The 26,211-nt window shown below is 42.9% G+C and overlaps 1 protein-coding gene across 4 annotated transcripts in view; it reads right to left on the bottom strand.

Moving 5' to 3' along the window:
• IGF1R (insulin like growth factor 1 receptor) overlaps positions 1-26,211 on the bottom strand; it is a 1,553,571-nt gene that overhangs the window by 496,261 nt on the left and 1,031,099 nt on the right. For all 4 annotated transcript variants that reach the window (XR_013608878.1, XM_078683133.1, XM_078683132.1 and 1 more), the window contains one exon: positions 16,443-16,602. Coding sequence is in view for 3 of the 4 variants with exons in the window: in XM_078683133.1 (XP_078539259.1) it covers positions 16,443-16,602 (160 nt within the window). In the remaining variant the exon portion in view is untranslated. The remainder of the gene's footprint in view (positions 1-16,442; positions 16,603-26,211) is intronic.

Below are 26,211 nucleotides of genomic sequence, written 5' to 3'. Positions count from 1 at the left end.
ACTCTGGAAAAGGTGTTGGGTATTTTAGAAGTAAAAGGTTTGACAATAGAATATTCGAAGTGCACATTTGCCAGTGATCATGTTACCTATTTAGGTCATGTCATTGATTGTGATGGGATCAGACCTAAGCCCAACTTAATTGATGCAATTAAGTGCGCTCCTTCTCCCAAAGGGAAGGATGATGTTAGATCTTTCATTGGTCTAGCCGAATTTTGTTCAAAATATATTCCCAATTTTGCAACCAGAACATATAATATTAGACAACTTTTAAAAAACAAAACTAAGTTTGTTTGGTCTGTGGAATGTGAACAGGATTTTGAGGACATAAAAAGCTGCATCACAAATATTGCTTCTTTAAAGAGTTTTAATCCTGAGGCGCAAACCATCATCACCACTGATGCTAGCATTAAAGTTTTAGGTTCTGTTTTATCTCAAGTTGGTGTGAATGGCAAAGAACAAATTGTGGCATATGCTTCAAGGTCACTATCGCGCCCACTAAGGAAAAATATTCAACCATCGAAAAAGAAACTTTGGCATGTGTGTGGGCGGTGAATAATTTCAGGGCTTTTGTGTGGGGTACAAAGTTTATTTTACGTTGTGATCACAAGCCGTTACTCAGGGTTTTGACTACTGAAGGAACCATAAATACTTCTGCAAGAGTAGCCAGACTTGCTATCAAGTTGCAAGATTTTTGTTATAAAATGGAATATTTACCAGGGAAAGAGAATTGTGTGATGACCTGTCTCTGTGTGGTGGCTGGGTTCCAGGCTAGAACTTAGAACTTGGAATCATCTGTCACCAATGTTCATCTAATATGTAAGTTCCATATTTGTCAGTTGTTAGCTGACTGTTGGTTGAGGCTGAATAAATACTACTTGCTTATCTTACCTTGGATGAACTCTACATTATTACACTGGCGACGTTTGAGGAGGAATCTACATGTGCAAGTCGGCCTCAACAACAGGTGTATAGCTAAAAGAAAAAGAAATCCAGGCTAGAACCTAGAACTTGGAATCATCTGTCACCAATGTTCATCTAATATGTAAGTTCCATATTTGTCAGTTGTTAGCTGACTGTTGGTTGAGGCTGAATAAATACTACTAGCTTATCTTACCTTGGATGAACTCTACATTATTACAAATTGTATAGCTGATTTTCTGTCTAGAATGCCCAAACAGCTTGAGGAGTGTGAAGATGAATTGTGCAACTCTTTTCAGGTTGCTTATGTTCAGGATTTGGAAGGTGCTGGCATTAGGAAGGAGAAGTGGGATGATGAATATCTTAAAGATAATGAGTCAGCATTAGTGAAATCGCATCTAGCTGAGTCCTGGCCGAGAAAAGTGGATAGTAAACATCCTTTGAAGTCTTTTTGGGAGGTCAGATTTGATTTAACTGTTAGGGATGGTAATATCTGGTTTGGCGAAAGGGTTATACCTCCTAAGACATTGCGTTTGTCCATCATGGCTTTATGCCATGAGGGACATTTTTGGCATTGTCCTTTCTAAACGCACGGTTAAAACTTAATTTTGGTGGCCCGGAATGGATGTTGATATAGATAAATTTGTGAGGAATTGTAAATCTTGTCAAGCTGCTGATAAATCTCTGGTGACGTTTAAGCTTCCTATGGGTACTATGGTAGGACCTAATTCACCTTGGGAGCACACAGAAATTGACATTATGGGTCCCATTGGAAATGACCAGAAGTATATTTTGGTGTTAATGGATTTGTTTTCAAGGTGGCCTTTTGTAAAAATTGTAAATAGAGCAGATACTGATACTGTTTTATGATTTTTAGATAACTCTTTCACTTTGGAGGGCATTCCCTCTGTTTTATTAAGTGATAATGGTGTTCAGTTTATGTCAAGTAAGGCCAAGGAGAACTTTAATAGATTGGGTATCAAACATAAAACCACTGCTTTGTATAACCCGAACAGCAATGGCATGGTTGAGCGCTTTAACCGGGTTATCAAAAACACCATTCAAATGTCTGCTAGTAACAAGGACTGGGAAACTCAAGTATTTAAAATGGTTTGGTCTTACAGAACCTCTATATGTGAAGCTATGGGTTATCCTCCATTTGTTCTGATGCGTGGTAGAAATCCACGAACAAAATTTACACCTGGATAGTTGTTCAAATCTAATGTGGTTAACTGGTCTGAAAATTTTGTTAAGGAAAAAAGTCAAGCTTCACGTCTCAAGAGTAAGGTCTGGTATGATTCCAAGCATAGTGTTAAGGATGTTGATATTGTTGTTGGACAGTGGGTGAGAGTTAAAAGACCTGGTAAATCTTCAAAGAGGAAAGTTGTTTTTATGAACCCTTTGCAAGTTGTGGAAATTTTGAACAATTCAGTACGCTTCACTGATGGACGTGTGTGGAACCTTAAAAGAATTGCTAGGTGTTCTCCTCCTCAAGTTTCTTTTAGCAAATCTTCTGATTTGTTTGATTTGGAAGATTTGTTGTGCTCAAACTCCTCAGAATCATCTAATATTATTAATCAAGATTTAGTTTCCGATAGCTCCAGAATTGCTGTTCCTAGTGTTTCAGGTTTGGTTAATCGTGATGAGTTGTCAAGTATGGCCGTTCCTAGTATTTCAGAATTTGCCAGTCAAGATGGGTCGAATGTGTTCAGGAACTCTAGATGTGAGAAAAGGCCTCCTGTGTTTTTTGGCTGATTATATTTCTGAAAGTTTTCCATTGTAGAAGCCATTCATTTGGTTTCTTTCATTCAAATTTTTTTTTTTTTTTTTTGTTGTGTTATAGGAAAGGGGATGATGGTGGTTGTAAATTATTTATGTATTTTTTTTTAATTCTGTTCCGAAGGGGATGTGTTATGTTGTGTAATACACCTTTAACTGTGTTCATTCTACATTCTCTGGAACATAGTGTACAGTGTTCTTACATTTGTGTTCTAATTTACTTCAGTTGATGCTGACTGGTTACCTGTCAGGCTGTGTACCTGCTCTCTCTTGGATTAAACATATTTGAACCTAACTTGGAGTGTTTATCTTCAATAAAACACAGCTGTTAATGCTCTATCTGGCTGATATTCGCTTCACAAATGTATTACTTTCTTTATATGTTTTGTTTTTATTCCTGCGTAAAGAGGGGGGGGGTGTTGTGTATTTCTTCTTTGTATTCTCTGTTTGGAGCGAGGCACATTATGCTCTTGCATTCTTTTACGTGTGTTCCAATCCATGGGTCAATTGCTGCCTGTACCATGGACTGGAAGCCGTGCTGCCTGGCTCTCACCTGTTCTTTACAATAAAGCCCTTCCAAATTGAAGAAGTAACCATTGTCTTCATTCATAACAAGGCGGATGACCTTTTTCGGCACAAGGAATAGAGAGAGTCCAAGACCCTCTCTACAACACACTTGGGTGAGCAACTAAAATTCAGTCGCATGTGGGGGGGGGAAATTAGGCAGAGCAAAAATAAAGGGTAGGCAATAGGCAAGCTCAAAGATTTGTTAAATACCCATCGGCTGGATGCGACAGATCGCCACCCTGGGAGGAAATATTGAATCCTACATCTTGTAAATGAAGTAAGGTCTTTGTAGGTAATAAGCCCAGTAGCCAGTAGAGTGGATTATAAGAAGAGGTTTATTCAGTATCAGTTTCATGAGTTCCAAGTAACTGGCAGGATGGCATATGCTGCACTCATTCCAACTGACACGCATAGACACTCATACAAACCAGGCACTCATCAACATTCTATTACATCACAAACACACTGGCTGAGCAGCAGGGAACTAAGAGACAACAGGATATAACCCCGAAACTGGTCCTGGGATGCTTGTTTCCGGTCCAGGGAGGACCGGCTTGGCAGCTCGGGCTGGACTGTTCACATGAGGCATAAGGTCAAGACTGATTTGCATATGGTCAGGTCTAAACTGGGGTGGCATGGTGAGCAAAAGAATGATGGATTTAACCCAGATCTCTTTACTGGGGGTGAATGTTTTGATTTGTTCTGCATTCCGTCCATCAATTGTGTGTCTTTTGCTAACTCTGCACCCCACAGGATGGGTGTGTGCACTAGGGTCAAACTTAAGTGGCTTTTGCCGCAGGACAAGGGGATTAGAAGAACGGGTGTTTCGGCTGCCTATGCGTTGCCTGCTAGACCCACATCACCCATCTCAAAAGGACTGTGGTAACCGCTGTTGTGGTTGGGGCGACCGTCATGGTCTATATGTCAGCCCCTTAGACTAATGCCTGAATTTTCTGAACTGATGTGGAGGCTGCTAGGCAAGGCTCAAAGCACCCATGGAATGTGCAGTGGCTCTACTGTCCATAACAAGCAACCGTGCAGAATCAGCTTTTTCACCAAAAGACGTGACCCATCAAACAGCATACCCATTAGAGAGGATTGACATCTCCAGAAAATCCTGTGGAATACATTGAAGCATGGCGGTAGAGCACAAGAGGGGTGCCAATTGTCTTCCCTAGGATATCAGTAGCATTTAGGCTTGCATGAATCACATTTGGCCAAATTCTGACCTTCATGAATTGTTTGAGCAAGAGAGGCACTGAAGTCATCCAGGACCGCCGGCAAGATCTTGCTGGCCATGTCCCAAAGGGCATTCGTGTACCGACCCAGCAAATAGACCGTATTGACAGATCTCAAATGTCTCAAACCTCTTGGCCTCCCTATCCTGAGGAGTCGTGGGGAATGATTTAGGGTTTACTTCGCTGGTTGAAGTCTTGACCACCAAGCTCTTTAGGGAAGGAGATTTAGTGAAAAAAACAGGATGCTCAGGCACCAGTCTGCGACACCTAACCATCTAAATCTTTAGCAGTGGGTTAGAAAAATGACTTTGACCAACTGCCCATTAAGGTATCAGTGAAGGCCTTGTTAAAGGGGACCAACAGCTAAGAGGTGTCCGGCCAAGGCCGCAAATTTTTCGTAAGGACTTCAGTCTTGGTCTTCACTGAAGACAGTTGCAATTCTAGGACCTCATCTGTCCTTCAGTACTGCAAATTATGCACTCTCTTCCTTCCTCTGGTGGTTTAAGTGGCCAGTCCGACCATGACTCAGGGACAATATCAAGCCCACCGGACTCGTAACAGTACAAGATCAGTTGAGATAGGCTGAATTTGGGTCCGAGTCAGACATTGGATTCAGCAATGGAACCTCTTTCGGTGCCAGTCGTATGGTTACGGCATCAAGAAAAATGGCTCTGTCTGTCTGACCATAATCCGCTAGTGCTTAGCCTCAAGAATATCTTTGAGAGAACAAATGTAAAAACTTGGACATTTGAAAGAACATTATTACTTAACGATGCATATTGTCAACAAATGAGTACTTGGATCCCAGCCTTTCTGGAAGATAATATAGGATCAACCACAATCGAAATGGTATGGGATGCCCTGAAGGCCTGTATTAGGGGTGAAACCATGCAATTTTCATTTAAATTTAATAAAATAGAAAAACAAAAAATGGCACTACTGGAATTTGACCTACGTAGAGCAGAAGAGGAATTAATTAAGGCAGTAAATGAAGGAAGGCCGACTAACAATGAGATGAACAAGGTGGCAATTGCTAAAAACTACATCTCTGAGATTTTAGTCAAGAGGGCAGTTGCTAAAGCAAGCATCAATAGGGAAAATTTTTACGAGCTTAATGAAAAAGTGGGACACCAATTAGCCGTGAGAACTCGCGAAGAAACGTCATTTGCAGTTATAAAAGAAATCAGGGATCCAGAGTTGGGGCTAAGATCCGAACCGGCGGAAATAAGATTATCTTTTGAGAGGTTTTATAGGGATTTATGTCTGGCAGCCGATAATGAAATTGGTGATCCTAAAGTGTACCTAGATTTATTCACCCCATAGCATTTGGGAATAGAAGACAAGGAATTCTTGGATGGGCCAATTACTTGGGAGGAAATATTATTAGCAATCAAGGGCCTGGCCAAGGGAAAAGCAGTAGGCATGGATGGGATTCCCACCGAATTTTACATCAAATTCGCCCCACAACTTAATCTCACTTTAACATCACTCTTTCAACATATCTTTCAGGGGGGGATCCGCCTAGGTCCTGGTCTTCGGCCAAAATAATCATTTTTCCTACAAAACATAAAGATCCTAAAGAAATGGGCTCTTATCGCCCAATTACATTGATTAATGGGGATTCGAAAATGTATTCTAAAATATTGGCAGCACGGTTAGCCCCCATTATTCACAAAATGGTTTCTGAACGACAGCATGGGTTCGTCCCCGGAAGTTCTACAATTGATCACATTCAAAGGGCTATATCCCTCTTTGATTACACAAGTGTGACAGGAGACCCTATGGCGCTTATACTGCTGGACGCAGAGAAAGCGTTTGATAGGGTCTCCTGGAAATATCTGTGGGCAGCCATGACCAAATGTGGGATTGGCAAAATATTTATAACCGTAATTAAGCTATGTTAAACCGAACGCCCGTGTTCTGATTATTGGGGCTCTTTCGGAAAGCTTTGCCATTACCAGGGGCACTAGACAGGGGTGTCCATGTCCCCCCTCCTGTTCGCCATCTATATCGATGCATTTTTACAAAGATTGGAAACAAATGCCTTAATTTCCCCAATTAAAACTCGAGATTTGGAAACTAAATGTATGGCTTACGCAGATGATATAGCCATTGTTACAGGGTATCCTAATAATGCTATAATACAGATTGAAAAAGAGGCTTATGATTTTGGGTGTGTATCTGGATACAAATTGAATTCTAGTAAAACCCAGATAGTTTTGAACGATAAAATAGTGATGAATGATCCTAGGATATGTGCTAAGGCGATATATTTAGGGGTTAGCATTAGTGCAAAGATAGAAAATATAGTAGAAGACAACATTAATCCCCTTATGCACCGCACCAAATATGAACTACTTCGGTTACATAATTTGCATTTATCCATTGGGGGTAGAGTTAATGTAGTGAAAATGTTATTTTTTCGAAAGTTTCTATATTTTTTCCGAGCAATTTGCTTAGATTTCCCTCGATTGATCTTTAAAAACATAGATACTATGTTTTCACGTTTTGTTTGGGCATATAACAGACCTCGCCGGGCACTTAGATGGATTACCTTACCCAGAGATAGAGGGGGATGGTCACTACCCAATTTTAAACTGTATCATTGGGCTACAGTTTTAAAATACAGCTCTAATTTGTTAATGGTTAACTTGGTGGGGTGTAGGCTACCTACTCCACAAGAACTTATTTTGGGTGACGGAAGTGCTGGCTGTCTGTGGCACCACATCAATGATGATTACTTCAAAAAAGTGAAATTCAAGACTATTTCTAGCGCTTTTAAAGTTTGGGGCAATGTTAAAAAATTAGTCGGTTTAGGTCGCTATTTCTGCTATACCCCCATGTCACAGAATATGGATCTTCCGAATATATTCCATGATGTATGTACAAAGCGGTGGGTGGACACAGGAGTCACACATCTTGGGTGCTTTTTTTCTATTAATGGACTCAAAACATTTGACACATTGAAAGCAGAGTTTGGGTTGTCGAATAGGGACTTTTTTAAATTTCTCCAGGTGCGGGACTTTCTATTAAAAAAAGCAGGCGGCCGTATCAGGGAGATATATGAAGAATTAAATATATTATTACCCGACGATATGGATAAGCACGGGATGGTATGGCATACTAGGTTGGGGATTCCTTCTCAGGTGTCCCGCGATGCTTATATGTCATGTCACTGACTTGTTTATTGTCTATGAAACTCCAGGCACAATTTTTTAAAACATTTTTTTCACTTTACTACACACCTGGAAAAATAGCTAAATGGGGGACCGGGAAAGGGACAACCTGTCCACGATGTGCATTACCCGCAGCGGATATAACTCATATGTTCGCCTCGTGCCCTGTTCTGGTAAGAGTACTAGCGGAAGTCTCTGATTTTCTATCTCACATTGCCCAATATAGGGTTGATATTACTAACGAAGAGGTGTTGTTGGGTTTAACCAGTATCGCCCGACCACCCGAAATACAAGGACTGATCTTTGTAGCCCTGGCTGTATTTAGGCTGTGTGTCGCATCAGCCTGGATGGATCCGCTACCTCCCTCATTTTTTGAATGGCGAACTCGGCTGCTTGCGACCTGTAGCTTGGAGGTCGCAATCTATAGAAACAAAGGGAGGGCTAAGCGGAAAAGGGGTTTGCAGATTTGGTCGCCATTACTATCATGGATTCAGGATGTATGATTTTGGAAGTAATATATCGGGGAAACCTGCCGCAAACCTATTATCATGGTATTCTTGCGATGTGTTCTTTTTCTTCTGTATAAATGTTTATGTTTATTACTGTTTTTGCTGTAATAAAATTAAAGAATGCTGGGTTCCTGTTCTCCGGGGGTGGGGGAATGTGTAAACTTAAAACTCAAATAAAGAAAGAAAAAAAGAAAAATGGCTCTGTACTGGTCCTGGAGTCATAGACATATCTATCAGAGTCACTGCAGGACTTGGAATCGGTCTGACAGCGCCTGGTATGGAACCTAGGTGGTTCTTCAGGGCTCAAAGGCATGCCAGACTGAGCCCAAAGTGTGACAGACATCTGTAGCATGGCCTCTTTGAAGGCCTCAAACTGTTCTGTTGCAGATTGCCTGAGAAACACAGGACGCACTGGGATCAGTCAGGAAATTGGCCCCATAACTGGGAACACCATGGGAGACCGACTGACATCATGATGCCCTTGCGACATCTCTTTGGATAAGGCGTGGCAGGATGGGGTTGGAGTCTACTTTTCTTTTTTATGCTACCTCTTGGGCTTTGATTTAGATTTTTCAGAGGACTTCGTATGCGAGGTTGACCTTTCACAGGTACAGCCCCAGGAATGAGAACGGGTCTGCACCTGTACCTGGAGCATTATTTAAGTGAGTGCTTTGAATTCTTTTTTTTATTCAGAGACATACAACTACGTTTCTTGGTCCCAGGTCAACTTCGATGCCTAAGAGGACACTTGTTATAGGATTTCGAGCTGTGTCCGGAGCCCAAACACCAGAGACGAACCTCATGCCCGTCCGTCACAGATATCGGCTATTCACAATCAGGGCACTGCTTGAGCCTGAAAGTTTAGGAGGAGCCATCATTCCTTAGCACCTTGGATTTCATTTTTGAAGAGTTGTCTGAGGCATACACATTTGGGACCTCCGGCTCTGCTCCTTTAAAGAAACTGACGTAATTGCGCTTAAGTGGTGCATATATGCGGCTACTGTAGTGACTCCGCTCACACAGGAAATATCCAAAAGTTCTTTATTGAAGATTAAGTGGGAGCATTTAGATTTAATCCTTGTAATGCTCTCTCTCCATTTAAAGCACTGCTGTTGGGCATGGTGAAAATGACTTTAGTAAAGTTTTCTTTGTACAATGTTACTTGAAAATAGACTTATGTATCAAGTTATTCCTTGAAATAATTAGCCAGACTATTAGCAGTTCTTCGATTCCAGAAAAAAAAAAAATATATATATTATTTCCCCCTTTTTTAAAAATCTTTTATCGAATATAATGTTAATGTTAGTTAGGTGGTGTTTTATATAGCGCTCGGCTACTCCGAGGAGTGTTCCGGCGCTTTTATGATCTACAGTGGAAACAGGGTGGCAGGCGGAGAGGGGGCAGGCCCACTGAGCAAAAAGCCAGGATTTTAGGTCCTTCCTAAAGGCCAACAATTTGGTATTCCTACGAAGAGTAGTCAGCAGGGTATTCCAAGCGCTTGAAAGACCGGCCACCAGTCCGTGCTCTTCTTATGACTGGGACCGCAGCCAGAGCCTGCGACTCTGACCTCAGAGATCTGGCAGGCTGATAGAGAGCCAGCCGCTTCTGAATGTATTTGGCCCCAGTAGCATGAAAAGCCTTGTAGGCCAAAGTAAGTGCCTTGAAAACTATCCGTTTCCGGACAGGCAACCAGTGAAGAGTGTACAGGAGGTCAGACACTCTGGCTCGCCTATATAGGCCAAAAATGGCCCGAGCCGCCAAGTTCTGAACCACCTGGAGACGTTGGAGAAGGTACTCCGGCAGGCCCAAATACAGGACATTGGCATAATCAAGCCGCGATCCAATAAGGGCCTGCACCGTAGTTTTCCTGTGTGCCAACGAGAGCAAGGGAAGGAACTTACGGAGCATCTTAAGGAGGCCGAAGCATGTTCCTGCTAAGCCAAGAATCTGGGACTTCAGCGTTAAGCCGTTATCGATTTTAACTCCAAGGTTCTTGGCCATTGTAGATGCAGCCGATGGAGGAAACATATTTACAGGCCACCAATCCTGCCAGCTTGGATCAGACCGACAGCCGAAAAAAAGCACCTCAGATTTGTCTGAGTTACACTTGAGGCTGTTTAGCTGGAACCATTTAAAAACAGCCTCAAGGCACCCTCGGATGTTCTCACCGTCGAACTCAGACCCCTTCCCACACATGAAGAGGAGCTGAGTGTCGTTGGCATACGACACGATCTGGGCCCCGAACGACTCTGCCAGTGCCGCCAGAGGGGTCATAAAGATATTAAAGAGAGTAGGGCTCAAGACAGAGCCCTGGGGAACTCCGACCTCCAGTGGCGGCACTACCGCAGAACAAGGGGGAGCCCAGACCGTTTGGCAGCGGCCCGCTAAAAAAGATCTGAACCAGCTGAGCACCGTCCCCCGCAGACCGATCTCACGAAGTCTGGTGAGGAGACCCTCATGGGGGACGGTGTCAAAGGCCGCCGACAGGTCGAGCATCACCAACATGGCCTTTCCTCCTGCATCCAATACCTCCTTGATTGCCTCCGTAACTTCCAGCAGCGCCGTCTCGGTGCTCAAGTTGGTACGGAAGCCGGATTGAGTGGAATGTAACAGATTGTGGCTTTCAAGGAAACTAGAGAGGGATGTATGTACGTGTTTCTCCACGATTTTAGCAAAGGCTGGCAAGAGGGAAATAGGCCTATAGTTAGCATAGACCTCCGTATCGAAACTGGGCTTTTTTAGTAACGGGATGACTATAGCTTGCTTCCAGACTGAAGGTACCACTCCAGTACTGAGAGAAAGGTTCAGCACGGGATTAACAAGGGGATTTATTACCTCAGCTATTTTAGCCAAAAGTTTGACTGGGCAGGGATCAAGAGGGGACCCAGACTTTAGTTTAGCTAAGAGCTCCAGTGATGTAGCTATGGCTAGAGGTGGAAATTCCGAAAACGTGGGCTCATAGCTAGAAACCGGCCCTACCCGGGCACTGGAGGCGGGGTCTGCCCCTACGCCAGCCAACAAAAAAGAGTCCTGAATGGTCTTAATTTTGCTGGAAAAGAAATTGGCAAGTGAGTACACCCAGGATTCCGAGTGCGCACATAGCGGCGTACTCATTTTAGGGGCAGTAAATTCCCTTACAATTGTAAATATCTCTTTACAGGAATTGGTAACCGCCTCAATTCTCTTTGAGAAATAAGCTTTCTTCTCAAGCAGAATATGCTGATGATAGGCTTTAATGGAGGCCCTATACGCCACCTTAGCTGTGATGTCATACTGGTGACGCCAGGCCCTCTCCGCAACCTTACACTGCCTCCGTGTCAAGGCCAAGGCTTCCGTGAACCACGGCGCAGAGGCACGTTTGGCAGATTTGTGGGGGGCAATCTCGGGGGCAAGATCATCTAACCTTTCCATAAGCCATGTCTGCATAGAAGCCAGATCCCTCTCTAAAGTCCCAGACAATGGGCGTGGGTGAAGTAGAAGCGCCTAAGCCAACATTTCAGGAGAAACCAGATGATAAGCCTGTGGGGCCTGACAAGGCCGTAAAGGGGTACTGCATAGTGGTTTATTAGTGCCTAGGATGTGGAAGTTAACCAAGAAATGGTCCGACCATAGCACAGGAGAAGGAATAGAGATGTCAATGTGAACGGTGGAGAAAACCTGGTCAAGGGTATGGCCTTTGCTGTAAGTGGGTGTATTAAGGTAGGGGGAAAGACCTAGGGGGAAGTGATATCACAGATCTTAATAGTATCCACGTCTGCCCCGTCGTCCATATGGATGTTAAAATCCCCCAACACGATACAGTGCTCTGCCCTCAGACACAGTGCCGATACCACTGCATGCAGCTCTTCATAAAAAGAGCCCATGGGTCCCGGTGGCCTGTAGATCAATAGCCCTGTGCATGATTGGTGTGGTGACAACAATATGGAAAAGGCCAAGGATTTGCAGCCTGGAATAACGTCAGTAGGGATAATGGAGCATGTAACAGACCTGTTCACCACGATTGCCACACCTCCACCCCTGCCCTTCACCCTATCCTGCCTAAAAATAACATAGTCAGGGGGGATTGCAGTGGCTATGTCTGGGTTTGAGGCCTCCCCCAGCCACGTCTCTATGAGGAACAAACAAAAAGGTTCCTCAGTGACCAGAAGCTCATAGATGTCTAAAGCATGTCTGCTCAAAGATCTTGTGTTAAGGAGCAGACATGAATGCTTGATGGAGGAAGCAATGGTAGCAAAGACGGAGGCGGGGGCATTTCCCGGAAGCCAGCCACAGCCCGGGCATCGCCTCTTACCCCTATGCCGCCCAGGAAAGACCGTGCAGCAGGTGCTCACCCCTTTTTTAAGAGTCAGTAGCTCTGCTGCAGTATACTTCAACATGGTACCCACATGCACAGGATCTGAAGCATCCCCGACCGCACCCGTCCGCATCCGGTACGCTGACTGGCGCAGACGGGCTTTCCTTCGGCGCTCCTTAGGCGCGAGTCCGCACTGCGCGTCCGCTGCGCGGAGAGAGGACCCACTGATTTTATGCCGTCTCAGCCGAGAGGCATCAGAGAGAACCGCAACACTAGTCAGCCGACCAGCGTGCCAGGCTCCCCCTAAGATGGCCACTCCCGCTCCCACCACACTCTTCCTACGAGTCCCAGAGTCCCCAGCGGCACCTAATCGGCTGTGAGGAAGGGAACCACACAATGAAGGCTCCTGCGCGGCGTCACCGGCACAGTGAGGCAGAGAGGAGGGCTACGCAGGGCAGGAGAGCAAAAGCAAAGGCAAAGGCAGAGCAAGATGTTATCCGGCTACCGCCTCAGGCAGCACCTTTCTTTACTAGAATAAAAGTTTAAATAAGTCAACGCTAAATGTAAATACCCATAAATCCTTGCGTTGTTGTTATCTCTGCTACGATGTGACAGTACTCAGTCCGACGATAAAATGCACCCAAAATGGCCGCCGATGTGACCTTACGTCGGGTCACGTCGAGCGTACCCAGAATGCACTGGTGATTTTGTCGAGGCTATGCGTCATTATGCGTGGACGGAGTGAGAGCACTGAAGCATTGTTTAAAGGTGAGTCAAGCTGCGCGCCCCATCCGTTGACAAGATGTCGCAGAGATAAGTTCAATGATAAACGAGGCGGGTAACGGTATCCAGTAGGGAGAAATCGAAATCACCATATAACATATATTCAATGCTCACCGAAGTCACGCTCCGACGATTGTTGCTCCGAATGTTTTCAATCCCAAAGACTTTTATTTTTAAAGTACAGAAGTACGGTGAAAGCGGACCCCAAAAAAATGGAAAAAACATTTTTTTTATAGCTTGAATGTAGGTAAATAATCTCCAATTGTCCTCGTCGCCAAATCTGTAGTGACTCCGCTCACACAGGAAATATCCAAAAGTTCTTTATTGAAGATTAAGTGTAAGTCAATATGAAAGGTGCTGCCAGCTTGAAGTACAAATCGGGTCTGGTCAGCCTTCTACATGACACTCTACATTCTTAGAATAGTACATATCACATTCTTACATTCTATATTCTAATCTCTACCCACATACTAACCTAGATACATATCACAACAGCTACCCTCCATCACTTCTGGTCTGGGGCGGTAAAGAGCCACTATCGAACCACATGGCACCATATAGCATTGCTAGAGAAAGTTTCTGGATCTAATCAGTCACTGGGGGAGTACTACAGGGTGATGAATCTGTGGTTAAAAGTATGCATCAGAAATGCCTTTCTAGTAGAGCACCACCTCATACAATTCAATGAAAAAGGATATGTCGTGGCTCAGTATTGCCACCATTTCCCATAAGTACTATCATGGACTGCTATGCATCTCATTCTTGTAATCCGAATATTCAATGCTATCCACGAACCATTGCTCTATTGATGAGTACCAGTTATTTCTCTACATTAATTTTGACCCATCACATCGGACAAATAAAGATTGGGACTGAGAAGTCCATAGGTACTTTACATATCAGCCTTATTGTTATTCCCCACCGATGAGTGAAGCCAACACATGGGGTAATGATAATTTAGGTGAAAGAACAATTTTGAATGGAGAAGTACTAACCCTGTAGGAATTCATTTTAGTACAGTTTTTTTTAATGTGGTGTTCATGTCTAGGGTGAATGAATATTTGTAAAATAAAAAGTATTGAGAGTTTGGAATCTTTAAAAAATATCCCGTACTTTAAAGGTAACCATCTTCATAGCAGTTATTTTATGGTAATTGGATGTTCCGAATTATCTAAATAAATACATTTATCTCCACACACAAGCAAGTGCTACAATTAGTATTAACAGGGATCAGTTGTAGTAAATACTGTCCACGGGAAAATGGTTATCGAACATTATGTGCCAGAAGAAATAATGCTATTAAATACTGACCGAAGACAACATGTCAGAATGCTGCTGTGCCACAAATACAGGTCATAAAATGTGATGCTATTGTATACTTAGTAATGTCAGCGTGTGCCACTTTACTTCTGAATTATTTCTTAGTGTTTCACAAATAGACATGGGCAAACTAATTACTAGGATGCGACTTAAGAATTTCATGGGGCTAATATTAATACTGATAATAAATCAGGCTCTCGTGATATTTCACATGGGTGCCAAAGCTATGTGTTTTTTCAGGCAGGGAAAGGTAGACTAAAGATCACCTATGTCAGAATTTACTACGTAAAAATGCAAAGGTAGAGCATCCGAATAAACCGCTATATTTTCTGCACTTGAATTAGTAAAACATATTAGAATGTGCTAGAGCGTAGGCAGCTAAAACACTATGTTCTGATGAAAGTGTGAAGTAGAAAGTAACTTACTCCTTCCAGTGCAAAGGATCAACCGGCAACTGTGGACAATGAAACACTTTTGAACCACAATAGAAACGGAGCTGCTGGGAATCTCTGAACAGATTCTATGAATTATAATTATAACCAACTTGTGCGCTGGTCACAAAAATGCATTTAGGCAGTTTTTATGTATATGGGTATCAATCCCTCAAAAAAGTGCCACAACGTTTTGTACTCTTCATATAATGTTTTGATGTAGATAGGTGAAGGTAAGGAATGTTGAGCTGCGGCACACGATCGGTAAAATTGATCTATATGTGTTGTATGTAGGGTTTCATTAAACCAAGGTCTCAGGACAAGATCAGATTTACCTTGGGAAAGCTTTCTATTTCAAGAAAATCAGAAATACTATTGAGACAATCTGGCAGTGGCCATAATCACATTGCAAGTGGCTTTCAATAAAGTTAAACAAAGACATAGCATATTGCTTTGAAGCTCACTTAAGCAGAGACACCTAATTTTCGCGATAAATTGTAGTAAACTTTAATTTCCCAGTAAACAAGCCTTTAAATGTTGGTTTGAAGTTCTGCACAGAACTCCATCCATCATACTTTATTGTGTATTGATTACAAATTGCTCCTACATTCATGTTTTGTTTGCTGTATTTTGAAGTGTATAATAAAATGCGTCAGTAACAGGGAATTATCTTTGTGAATGAACTTATGCTCTGGTTCTCTCTTAAGCAAAATGCAGCTTAAGTGAAATCCCCTAAATACAATACCATAGTATTGTGAAGTATAGACGACATGCAGAGGAAAGAGACAGAAAGCTAAACATCGCCGTTCCATTTCGGCAAGCAAGCTGAGAAATCAAATTAATGCCAATGCAAATGGTGATCAGGCTACAGCAGCAAGAGAAGTTAATGCAAAAAACTGCTAATTTAAGACATGCTATATTTAAAAGTGAGATGCAATGCTACAATCTACATGCCACAGAAGAAACAGCACAGACCAAGAGATTTTAGCTCCTCTGCAGTATTCCTTCTTTCAAGTAAAGACAAATATTTCCAAATAACTTACATATTTGTAGGCAAATTGCAAAAAAAAATGTATCTTTTCAACCAGATGCGCTTTTAGGCACCCTCAAACATATGGCCTTCGCCCTAATCTCCGTACGGCTCCTTCCCTTTCCTGCATTTTGTTCCTTTGGAATACTGCAGATGAATCTGCATGTCACGCTATGGAGCGTTTGTATCGCTCTGTGGGTATAGAGTGTCAGATGATAAGTTGCTATCGGTTTTCATATCACAGCTACATAAAAGTAGTAAACAAATAAGAGAGTATTCACATGCTTCAGTTGTCTCAAGATCTGGTGGTAAAAACAAGTTGCACGTCAATGTTCTATTCGGCATACAACAATATCGGTTTGGTAGCAGCAGAAAAATAATTTTGCCCTGTACTTACGCTTTGCCTGGACATAGAAGAATATCGGCTCTGTCAACACTCCAGTCCCCGACAAAGAAATTGCTTGAACTTGTGCGGAGTAGTTTCCAGGGTTCAGACGGATGAGTTTGGCCCCACCAACTTCGCGGTAAGCCTGACGCGAAACACACTCTCTCTGCATCTAGAGAGAACATAGAAAGGTAAAGAATATGTTAATTATCTTAGCAATGCTCAGAACCAGTCTTGGCTGGGTGGACAATGCTGATTTTGGTTTGGTATCTATCTTTGTGTAAAAAATCAACTTCGCTGTAAAGGTTGTGCTGCAAATGAGGTAAATGGCATTAATAATGTGTACGAACAAGAAATGTATAGGGTTGTTGTGAGAAAGTACCATCTTTCTTGCATGGTATGCCCACACTTTTTGCGAAATGGCTGATGTATTTCGACTGAGTGTGCCCTGGGTTACTGCCAACTAGGTACCCAGGGCCTGTGTTCCTTCCCTGAAACTGTGAAACCTAAACCCAATTGGCATCTCTGGCCACAGGTCAGCCCCTGGTAAATGGTACCCTAGGTATGCAGGGCACTGTGACCAGAGAAGACCCCTAAGGGCTGCAGCACTTATTGTGCCACCCTTAGGGGCCCTGCACGCTGACACACACACATTGCATTTGCAGGCTGAGTGACTTGGTGCAGAACTAAACAGAGAGTCGACATGGCACACATCCCTGTGTGCCATGCCCACAAATCCACTGCCCTGGCATACCTCAGTCACCCCTCTAGCTGGGTGCACTATGCCAGTGGTGTGGGGACAGGTGCATGAGTCCGGTGCCCCTTCAGTACCCAGGGCCATTCCTGGGCACAGTACGTGCAGTGATGCCATTAAGAGTATATGGTGCTGGGAGATTGTCATTACAAACTCCACAGCACCATAATGGCTACACTGAAGACAGACAAGTTTGGTATAAAACTTATCAGCACATTAAACCCACACTGATGCCAGTGTGGGATTTAATGTAAAGTGCAGGACAGAGGGCAACTTAGAGAGCAGAAGGTAAGATTTCCTGACATCAAAAGACACCCCTGCACCCGGAGCCCCACGGCCCCCTGTGCCCAACATCCGGGGTGCCTACCTATCCTCCAAGATCCCAACTTACCCCTCGAAGTGTTGGCCGCTCCAGAAGAATCTCCATCCCCGAGCCTGCAGCTTTTTTTTCACCTTCCAAGTCTTCCTTTGAATAACATGAGAGCCCGAGGGCTCAAAAGCACCCTGCACCCTGCCGTCCGCGTGCCCCTGGGAGTGCAACCTTTGTCCTAATCTGCATCCCCATTTGCCCTGAGCAAGTGAACAGGAGCCCAGCTCCCACAGCCGCATGGCCTACTTGCCAGTGGCCACCAACCAAAGGCCCCCTGCCGCCCATAGGCTAACATTGGCCTAACTACCTCTGCACCCGGCTGCCCCTGTGCCGCTGAGGGTGTACCAACTGTACCTACCTGATCTTGGGAGACCCCAAGTCTATGCCCAGAACCTTAACTCTGCCAGTCTAGTACTTACCCAAAAGCCGATAACTCACTTTTCTTCCATAGGGTAACATTGACTGGTTTCATTTGGAAATTCCTCTGCAAGTGTGGAGTTTCGAAACTTTAAAATATTCACCTAAAATCAGCCGAACAACGAATTCCGTTTTACTCACCTGTTATCAGGAGAGATGCCAGAGCTGGATCTTGGTGCCCAGCACTGACCCTGAAAAGTAATTCTAACCGTACTTACCAGTAACTTTAATTTCCTTCCATAGGATAACATAGCCTGCTTTTTGCTGAAAAAGTTTCCAAGTGTCCATTTTTGAAACTTACAAATATTAGTTAAAAATCGCCTGTATGACAAACAAATTCTTTCAATTGTTTACAGTAGATGCACCAGTGTTGGATCCAGGGTCCAACACCGAGTAAGAAAAAGTAATGATAAATCTACTTACCTCCTAAGTGAATTTCCTCCCATAGGATAACATTGGTGATTCTATGTGAGAAAGTTTCTTAGTGTCAACTTTTAAAACACAATAATATTCCTTAAAAATCACTACTGCAACCAAAACGCTTTACCTCAACTGTTTACAGGAGATGTCCCAGGACTGAATCTAGGATCCAGTCCTGTGGTTAGAAAAGGAATCCATAAAGTAATTAATTGCATTGAACTAGAAATTCCCATTGAGCTCAATGTAACATTGTGTTTGAAATTGTGTTGCTTATTGCAACAACTGTATTTATTGTACTCAAAAGTCTATTGCCTATTTTGAAAAGTACTTACCTAAAGTAACTCATTCTGAGAAAGCATATTTTGATATCTTGTTGGTTCCAAAATAAAACAACTGTATACTTTTATACAAAATATTGGCCTAGAGTTCTGTTCTTGAGAGTGTGAGACCATTTGCTGACTGAGTTTGTACAACAAATGCTTTACACTGTCCTCTGATCCTCCCTTACTGCTCAACCAAGCTACCACTTTAGAGAGTAAGGTTATATCTAACTTTAGCCTCTGCCAAACCTCTGAGAACTGTGGACTCTGTGCACACTGTACCTTACTTTGGTCCAGTATATCCAGAGCCACTTTTTTACAATTGTTCTTATGAATCATGATAATTTTGCACTCTATAACCCACCCAATGTTGATGCTTTTGTAATAAATGTACTCAAAGTTGCCTAGAGGCTGCTGTCTTGATGCTTGAGAAAGATCATCTCCTTGTGTTTGCTTTGTTTGCCCTAAGTCGGCAGGCTATGCCCAGACAAGGGTCCTTTACTCACTTTGCCACTGGATTCAAGCTAGCCTGGCTGATAAGGGGTGTTACGCCGTAACCAGTCCCTGGATGCTCATTTCCAGTCCAGGGAAGACCTGGCTTGGCAGTTCTGCTGGACTGTTCCCACGAGGAACAGGGTCAAGACTGATTTGCATATGGCAGTGTCTGAACTGGTGTGTCAAAGTGAGCTAAAGAAGGATGATGGATTCAACCCAGATCTATGACGGGGGGGTGAGTGTCTGAAAGGTTTCAGCGCGCGCTTCGTCCATCATCTCATTGTGTTTGCTTTGTTTGCCCTAAGTTGGCAGGGTATGCCCAGACATGGGTCCCTTGCTCACTTTGCCAATAGATTCAAGCAAGCCTGGCTGATGAGGGGTGTTACTCCAAAACCGGTCCAGGGAAGACCTAGATTGGCAGTTTGGGCTGGACAGTTCCCATGAAGAACAGGGTCAAGACTGATTTGCATATGGCTGTGTATGAACCGGGGTGGCAAAGTGAGCTAAAGAACATTGATATATTCATCACTCCGTCCATTATCTCCTTGTGTTTGTTGTGTTCGAGAAGATGCTGGTACAGTGAGCTGCTGAAGGCTCTAAATCAGCGATTCTTAACCTTTTGACTTATGGGGACCACCACTGAGTCCATTATTGGGAGCCAGTGACCCCGAGCCTAAGTATTTCTAGGAGTAGAAACTCAAAACAAAGCACAAAAACAAGCATACACCATACAAATACTCAAATATTGAAAGAAATTGTTTAATTCACAAGCAAACATAGAAAAAGTTTTAACATTTTCAATTGTGCTTCTTTATTTGTATATACTTTGTTCATTTTAATAAACTTTAATAATATTTTATTTTATGAAACAGTTGCAGCACCTCCGAGAAGGCCTTAGAACCCCCACTGGTCCTCGGACCATAGGTTAAGAACCACTCTTCTAAACTGTCTACTTTCTGTTCCACATATGTTGGGGTCTACACAGGCAGCCACTAGACATTGCAACTGTGTTTATGTTCAGAAGGGTCTTCAGCATTGAAGTGACACAAAGTAAGGCATGTGCCCTTCCTCGCTTTGCAGCGTCAAGGAAACCTGCCCAAAGCTGCAAAATAATGACTGCTATTGTATACCTATCAACTTAGAAAAACTTTCTATCTTGTGAAAGGAAAGGTGGAGTCGGTGGGGGGAGGAACAGAGACATGGTAAGGGTTCATGGCATTGTGGCAAGCACTGCCCTCACCCCTCCAAAAAAAAGCATTGGCATAGCCAATAGGTCTTGCCTTTGGGATCTTATAATTTTTTTGTTATGCTTTACATTATCGTGGGTGAAAGCTAAAATATTTATTAGGCTTATTATAAAACTGCTTTGACACCTGTGGTGTCACTCATACATACACACATAAACCACCAACACACAGAGTCACTGACAGAGAAGATGGAGAGAAACACAACACTAAAAGTGCCACCGACAAAGACATATGCCACTGATACAGAACACCGATATACTCGCAACATCGCTGTCAGACAGAGCCACACACCACACACTGCTTCATTTGCACATCCAATGAGAGAGAGTGAGAGAGATAACACAAAAACCTTCACTGATACAGACACTCCCAGATACATCACTGACAAAGAAAGGTATATACGCTCTCATCACGAATACATAGAACCGTGCAATACAACTACACAAGTGTCACAGACACACCTACACACAGCAGAACAACGAAAAAACACAGCAGCAGACCAAGGTCAAGCAGAGTCACTAACTTAGTTTCAAAATTAATACTTTAAGTGCAGCAACTTCCAGCACCTGCTGCTGAGAGATGCCTATTTACAATAAGAATTAAGGACAAAAGGAAGGTGCACTATATAAACAAATCAGGAAGATGTAAATTCTTTGAAGGTTCTTCTTTATTTATTAAGTTTCTTTGGAAAACAACAGCGGCACACAGCCAACGCATTTCGTTCCCCCGTGCCACGGGAACTTCGTCAGGGCTGTAAACAATTATAACAAGCATTTACAATGCAAAGGTTTCGCCTTTGGAAAAGTTTGAGCTATTGGCATTGTAAATGACAAAATTTGTATTTATGTGTTGGTTTTGAAAACAGATAAATAAATGGCATTGTCATTTACATTGCTAATAGCTCTAACTTTTCCAAAGGCGAAACCGTTGCATTGTAAATGCTTGTTCAGTTCTTCAGCTCAAAAACGGACTGTGTTAAGCAAGTTGGCTCGTGTGTGGTTTCGTGGTCTATGCAATTTATAAAATTAGCATTAAGCAAAACTAAACGCACGCTGTAACTCACCTGCTCTTCGTGAAGTGTCCTGGTTTCACCTGGACACATTTTACATGAGCTTCGAGAGTGTGGAAAAAATGATGCAATTGCACGTGCACTAATTCTATTTTTGAAAGTTACAAAACTGCCTTTCTGATAGCAACTTTTCCCATTTATCGTGATCAAGAATAAATATAATCTAGTGACCAATGAAACCACATTTCATTTATTTCTATTTAATTGCAATAGTGCTGGAATCTGAATTAACAAACAACAACAAACTTAGGGGTCTAAATTGAGGATTCAACCGTAGTCCTCTACTCTTCAACACCTTGTCAATAGTACAGAGGTATGAATGCAGTATGCTAACAAACCAGATCACCAGATGTGAAGAACCAGTAACGTGAGTCCCCCCTGGTGTAGGATTCCCATCAACGGTCTTGTGATGATCAATATTATCATTTGGTAGTCCTATTCAGGTATTGTGTCTCTAGATCATTGAGACCGGCATACCCCGAAAACCAGATAAGGGGTAGCGACCCACAATCACTTGGTACTACCACATGTTGTTGATGTGGTGGGAAGTGCAGTGTAAAAATATAATAAGTGGTGATTTTTTAAAAAAGGATAGGGAGCTCAACCCAGAAAACTTTAATAATTGTCTGCCCCTTCCTTGCTAAAAACAAGAACAGTGAAATATCGTCACCGCAGTACATACAAATAGCTGCGGGGAGACCAACATGTTTCAGCCACTCAGGGATTAGTCCTTCGGCTTTCGTCAGGGTCTCTGTTCTCTACCAATACTACTGCATCAGTCGTGAATACGGTGTGAAAAAATATGAAAAAACACACAAGTGAAAAAACCAACAAAGGATACAATTTTCCTTCAGTTGCTTCAACTCCTCTCTTCGGCACCTGGTTAGGTATGTACTATTTAGGGAGGACAAACGTACAGGAAAAACACAGTCTATTACCCTGGTCTGTAAGCAACATAATAACTTCTTTAACAACAATGTATATACTAACTTATTTACTCACCCAGTGTGTCCGGGGAGTGGACCTCACCTCTTCCTGGACCTGGCTCAGGATATGTGAGACCCCGCTCTACAATAACAAAAACCGACTACGTCAGCTACACAAACCAGGCAACCAAGCATGTAGCTACTCTGATAGTGTTTAGGTCTACGTAATCTAAGGTCTTCTGTATATGGAGTCAAATGGCCCCCATCGAAAGAAGTTACGATATTTCACTGTTCTTGTTTTTAGCAAGGAAGGGGCAGACAATTATTAAAGTTTTCTGGGTTGAGCTCCCTATCCTTTTTTAAAAAATCACCACTTATTATATTTTTACACTGCACTTCCCACCACATCAACAACATGTGGTAGTACCAAGTGATTGTGGGTCGCTACCCCTTATCTGGTTTTCGGGGTATGCCGGTCTCAATGATCTAGAGACACAATACCTGAATAGGACTACCAAATGATAATATTGATCATCACAAGACCGTTGATGGGAATCCTACACCAGGGGGGACTCACGTTACTGGTTCTTCACATCTGGTGATCTGGTTTGTTAGCATACTGCATTCATACCTCTGTACTATTGACAAGGTGTTGAAGAGTAGAGGACTACGGTTGAATCCTCAATTTAGACCCCTAAGTTTGTTGTTGTTTGTTGATTCCTTTTGGGGGATAATACTTAGGCTTGGTCGTTAAACATCCCTCTAGCCCTGCACTAACTCGTATTTTTTCCTGGAATCTGAATTACCAACATTGAATTAAGCTAAACTCGTCCCTGAATTTGCCTGCAATAAAAGTCATTTAGTAATGCTAGAGTTTAGAACTACAATGAAAGTTCATTCAAAACAACGTAAGTACAGAGCAGTATTTCTGTGCAGCACACCCGGTATATAAAACAGATTATTTCCCAGCTGAAATTGTCCAGATAAATAGTCATGTTTTTCTTCTATATGCATTACTCGCATTTCTCACATTTTTAGGATTTTGTCTCAAAAGAAACCACAGCGGAAAGGACTTGCTAAAAACATTTTCTCTGCTCCAGGAAACCGCTTCGCAAGACGCGTTTATAAGATTTCAAAGTAGGAAACTATTTCGGAATATGAATGTATTTTTGGTTATAGCTGTACCTGCTTTCCAGGGGAACCCATAGTTTTCAGCGGTTTTCCATAGAAGAATGAAGGCGAGAAGCGGCAGTCCTGGGGTCTCCCGAGGTTCAGCGCGAGCACAGCAGTCCCTAAGCATGCGGCGTTTCAGCTCGCGCACTGCGCAGGAACTATGTCAACAGAGGGATGTGTGAGGAGAGTCCCCTCGGGCTACAGCAGCCTCCTGCAAGCACCGGCCAGATAGCGAGAAGACAGGGCGTGAGAAGCGGCAAAGAAGAAAAGCAAAAGTCTGCTAAAAATACAACGTGACCGTGCACTCTCCCGAACTTCCGGTGTCGGGATGTGCACGCTCACGGCTGTCGTAGGGCGGGACTTCCTCTTATGCGCCCACGGAGTGGATGGCCGGCCCAGAGGAGCGGTGGCAGCAGAAGTCAGGAGTGGCGGATGAGGCTGCTGATGCGATAAGGTAAGTGGGGCTTAGTCGTGGGGGTGTGTGTCTGTGTGTGCGTGTCTACCTGTGTGTGTGTGCATGCTTCCGTGAGTGTAGCTGTGTGTGCGCGCGTGAATGAGAGAGGCTGACGCTGTGATTGTGGAATGTAGAGCAAAAGATGTGCACGGCTGGGCATGCGTGCGCGTCCACGAGATGCAATCGGCGCTCGTGCCCCGGCCTGTGGTCCCTTCAGCGCTGACTAGGCAGCAATAGGTATTTCGCTAACGCGAAACCTAAAAAGCGAACATAAATATACATGTATATAAACAAAGGCCATAAAACAGACGTAACACAAGAAATACATGAATTAAGAAAAATAGAATGATAACAAAGAATAATAAGGTGTGCAATATTGAACAAGATGGCCCGATACATCATACAAGAAATATAACACACAAGAAATTGCATATGTAAAATTTAGGTGGGACCATATTAAGTATACTGTTCACAGTATACTTAATATGGTCCCACCTAAATTTTAAATGCACCTCTTGTGAGTTTATGGTTTTAACAGTATAGAACATGTATACTATCTGGAAATCCTTTGTTACCCACTTTGTGATATTGTTTTTTTGTCTGACCCTGAACTAGGTTTGTCCCGGGCCCTATGGCCCAATTATGTTTGTGTTTTTTTTTGTATATTGTATTTTGTTTGACAATATGTGTGGGGCTAATTTTACATATGCAATTTCTTGTGTGTTATATTTCTTGTATGATGTATCGGGCCATCTTGTTCAATATTGCACCTTATTATTCGTTATCATTCTATTTTTCTTAATTTATGTATTTCTTGTGTTATGTCTTTTTTATGGCCTTTGTTTATATACATGTATATTTATGTTAGCTTTTATAATTGTTTACAGCCCTGACGAAGTTCCCGTGGCACGGGGGAACGAAACGCGTTGGCTGTGTGCTGCTGTTGTTTTCCAAAGAAACTTAATAAATAAAGAAGAACCTTCAAAGAATTTACATCTTCCTGATTTGTTTATATAGTGCACCATCCTTTTGTCCTTAACACCTACACACAGCATCTCATACACCAACACACGTCATTGACACACAGCTACACAACACAGTGATACTGAAACCGATACAACAATACGCTTACAGCATAACTGATAGTAACACACAATAACCGAACTTGCATGATATTATACCGAGCAACAACACAGGCACAGCATCACCAACAGACACACAACACAGTACATTACACACAACCACACAGTTACAGACCAGCACTCAACAAAACAGCCTCTTTGATACAAACACCTGCAACTGCACACTCACTATATAGCGGACAATGACACGAACTGCACACAGAGCAGAACCAAGGAAAACAAGCACACTTATATAAACCTCAAGAGTCACGGGCACAAAACAAGAGCAGCATCACTGACAATAACGCAGTCACCATTCATACGTCTTCCCTGACAGCAGTAGACACACCAAAGTATCACAGACTGCAACACTAACAAAAACCCACTCAGCATTCCCTATCATTAAAACACACACAGCAAGTAACATACATACTAGCGTACATAGATTGCTGCGAAGACACAGACTCACACATAGACAGAAAAAAAGTGAAATGCTTTACTGCCAGTAATAGTAAACCGGGCACAATTTAAATACCCATTTACAGCAACACAGACTAGCACAAACATCCATCAACACACACGCTGCATCATTGCAATAACAGCAACACACTCAGGCACGCTGCTACACCTAAAGCCACAAAGAAGCACAAAGCCCCAACAATACATCTCCTCGCATACTTAACTGCTAATCGCACAGTAGCATTCCTTCCAGTAACACACACATACAGTAGCAATGGCAGTTAACACGAATCAGTTCAACACCATTAAGATTTCTAGCCAAACTTACATGTATATGTACATACCAACACCGGCACAGCATAATTGACAGTTACACGCACACCAACACTTTAAAGCACCTCAAATAGAGACACACACGGGCAGCAACGCACGTCTGCCATAACATAAACTAACAATAAAATGTCATGGCAGAAGAAAATATGACTACACGTGCTGACACGCTTGAGTGGATAAGCAGGCAGGCACCGGAAGGCACACATGTGCTTGAGGCTTCACA

The sequence above is a fragment of the Lissotriton helveticus genome, chromosome 3_1 (genome assembly GCF_964261635.1).
Source record: "Lissotriton helveticus chromosome 3_1, aLisHel1.1, whole genome shotgun sequence".
Taxonomy (NCBI): Eukaryota; Metazoa; Chordata; class Amphibia; order Caudata; family Salamandridae; genus Lissotriton; species Lissotriton helveticus.
This window is presented reverse-complemented; position numbering and strand designations above follow the sequence as displayed.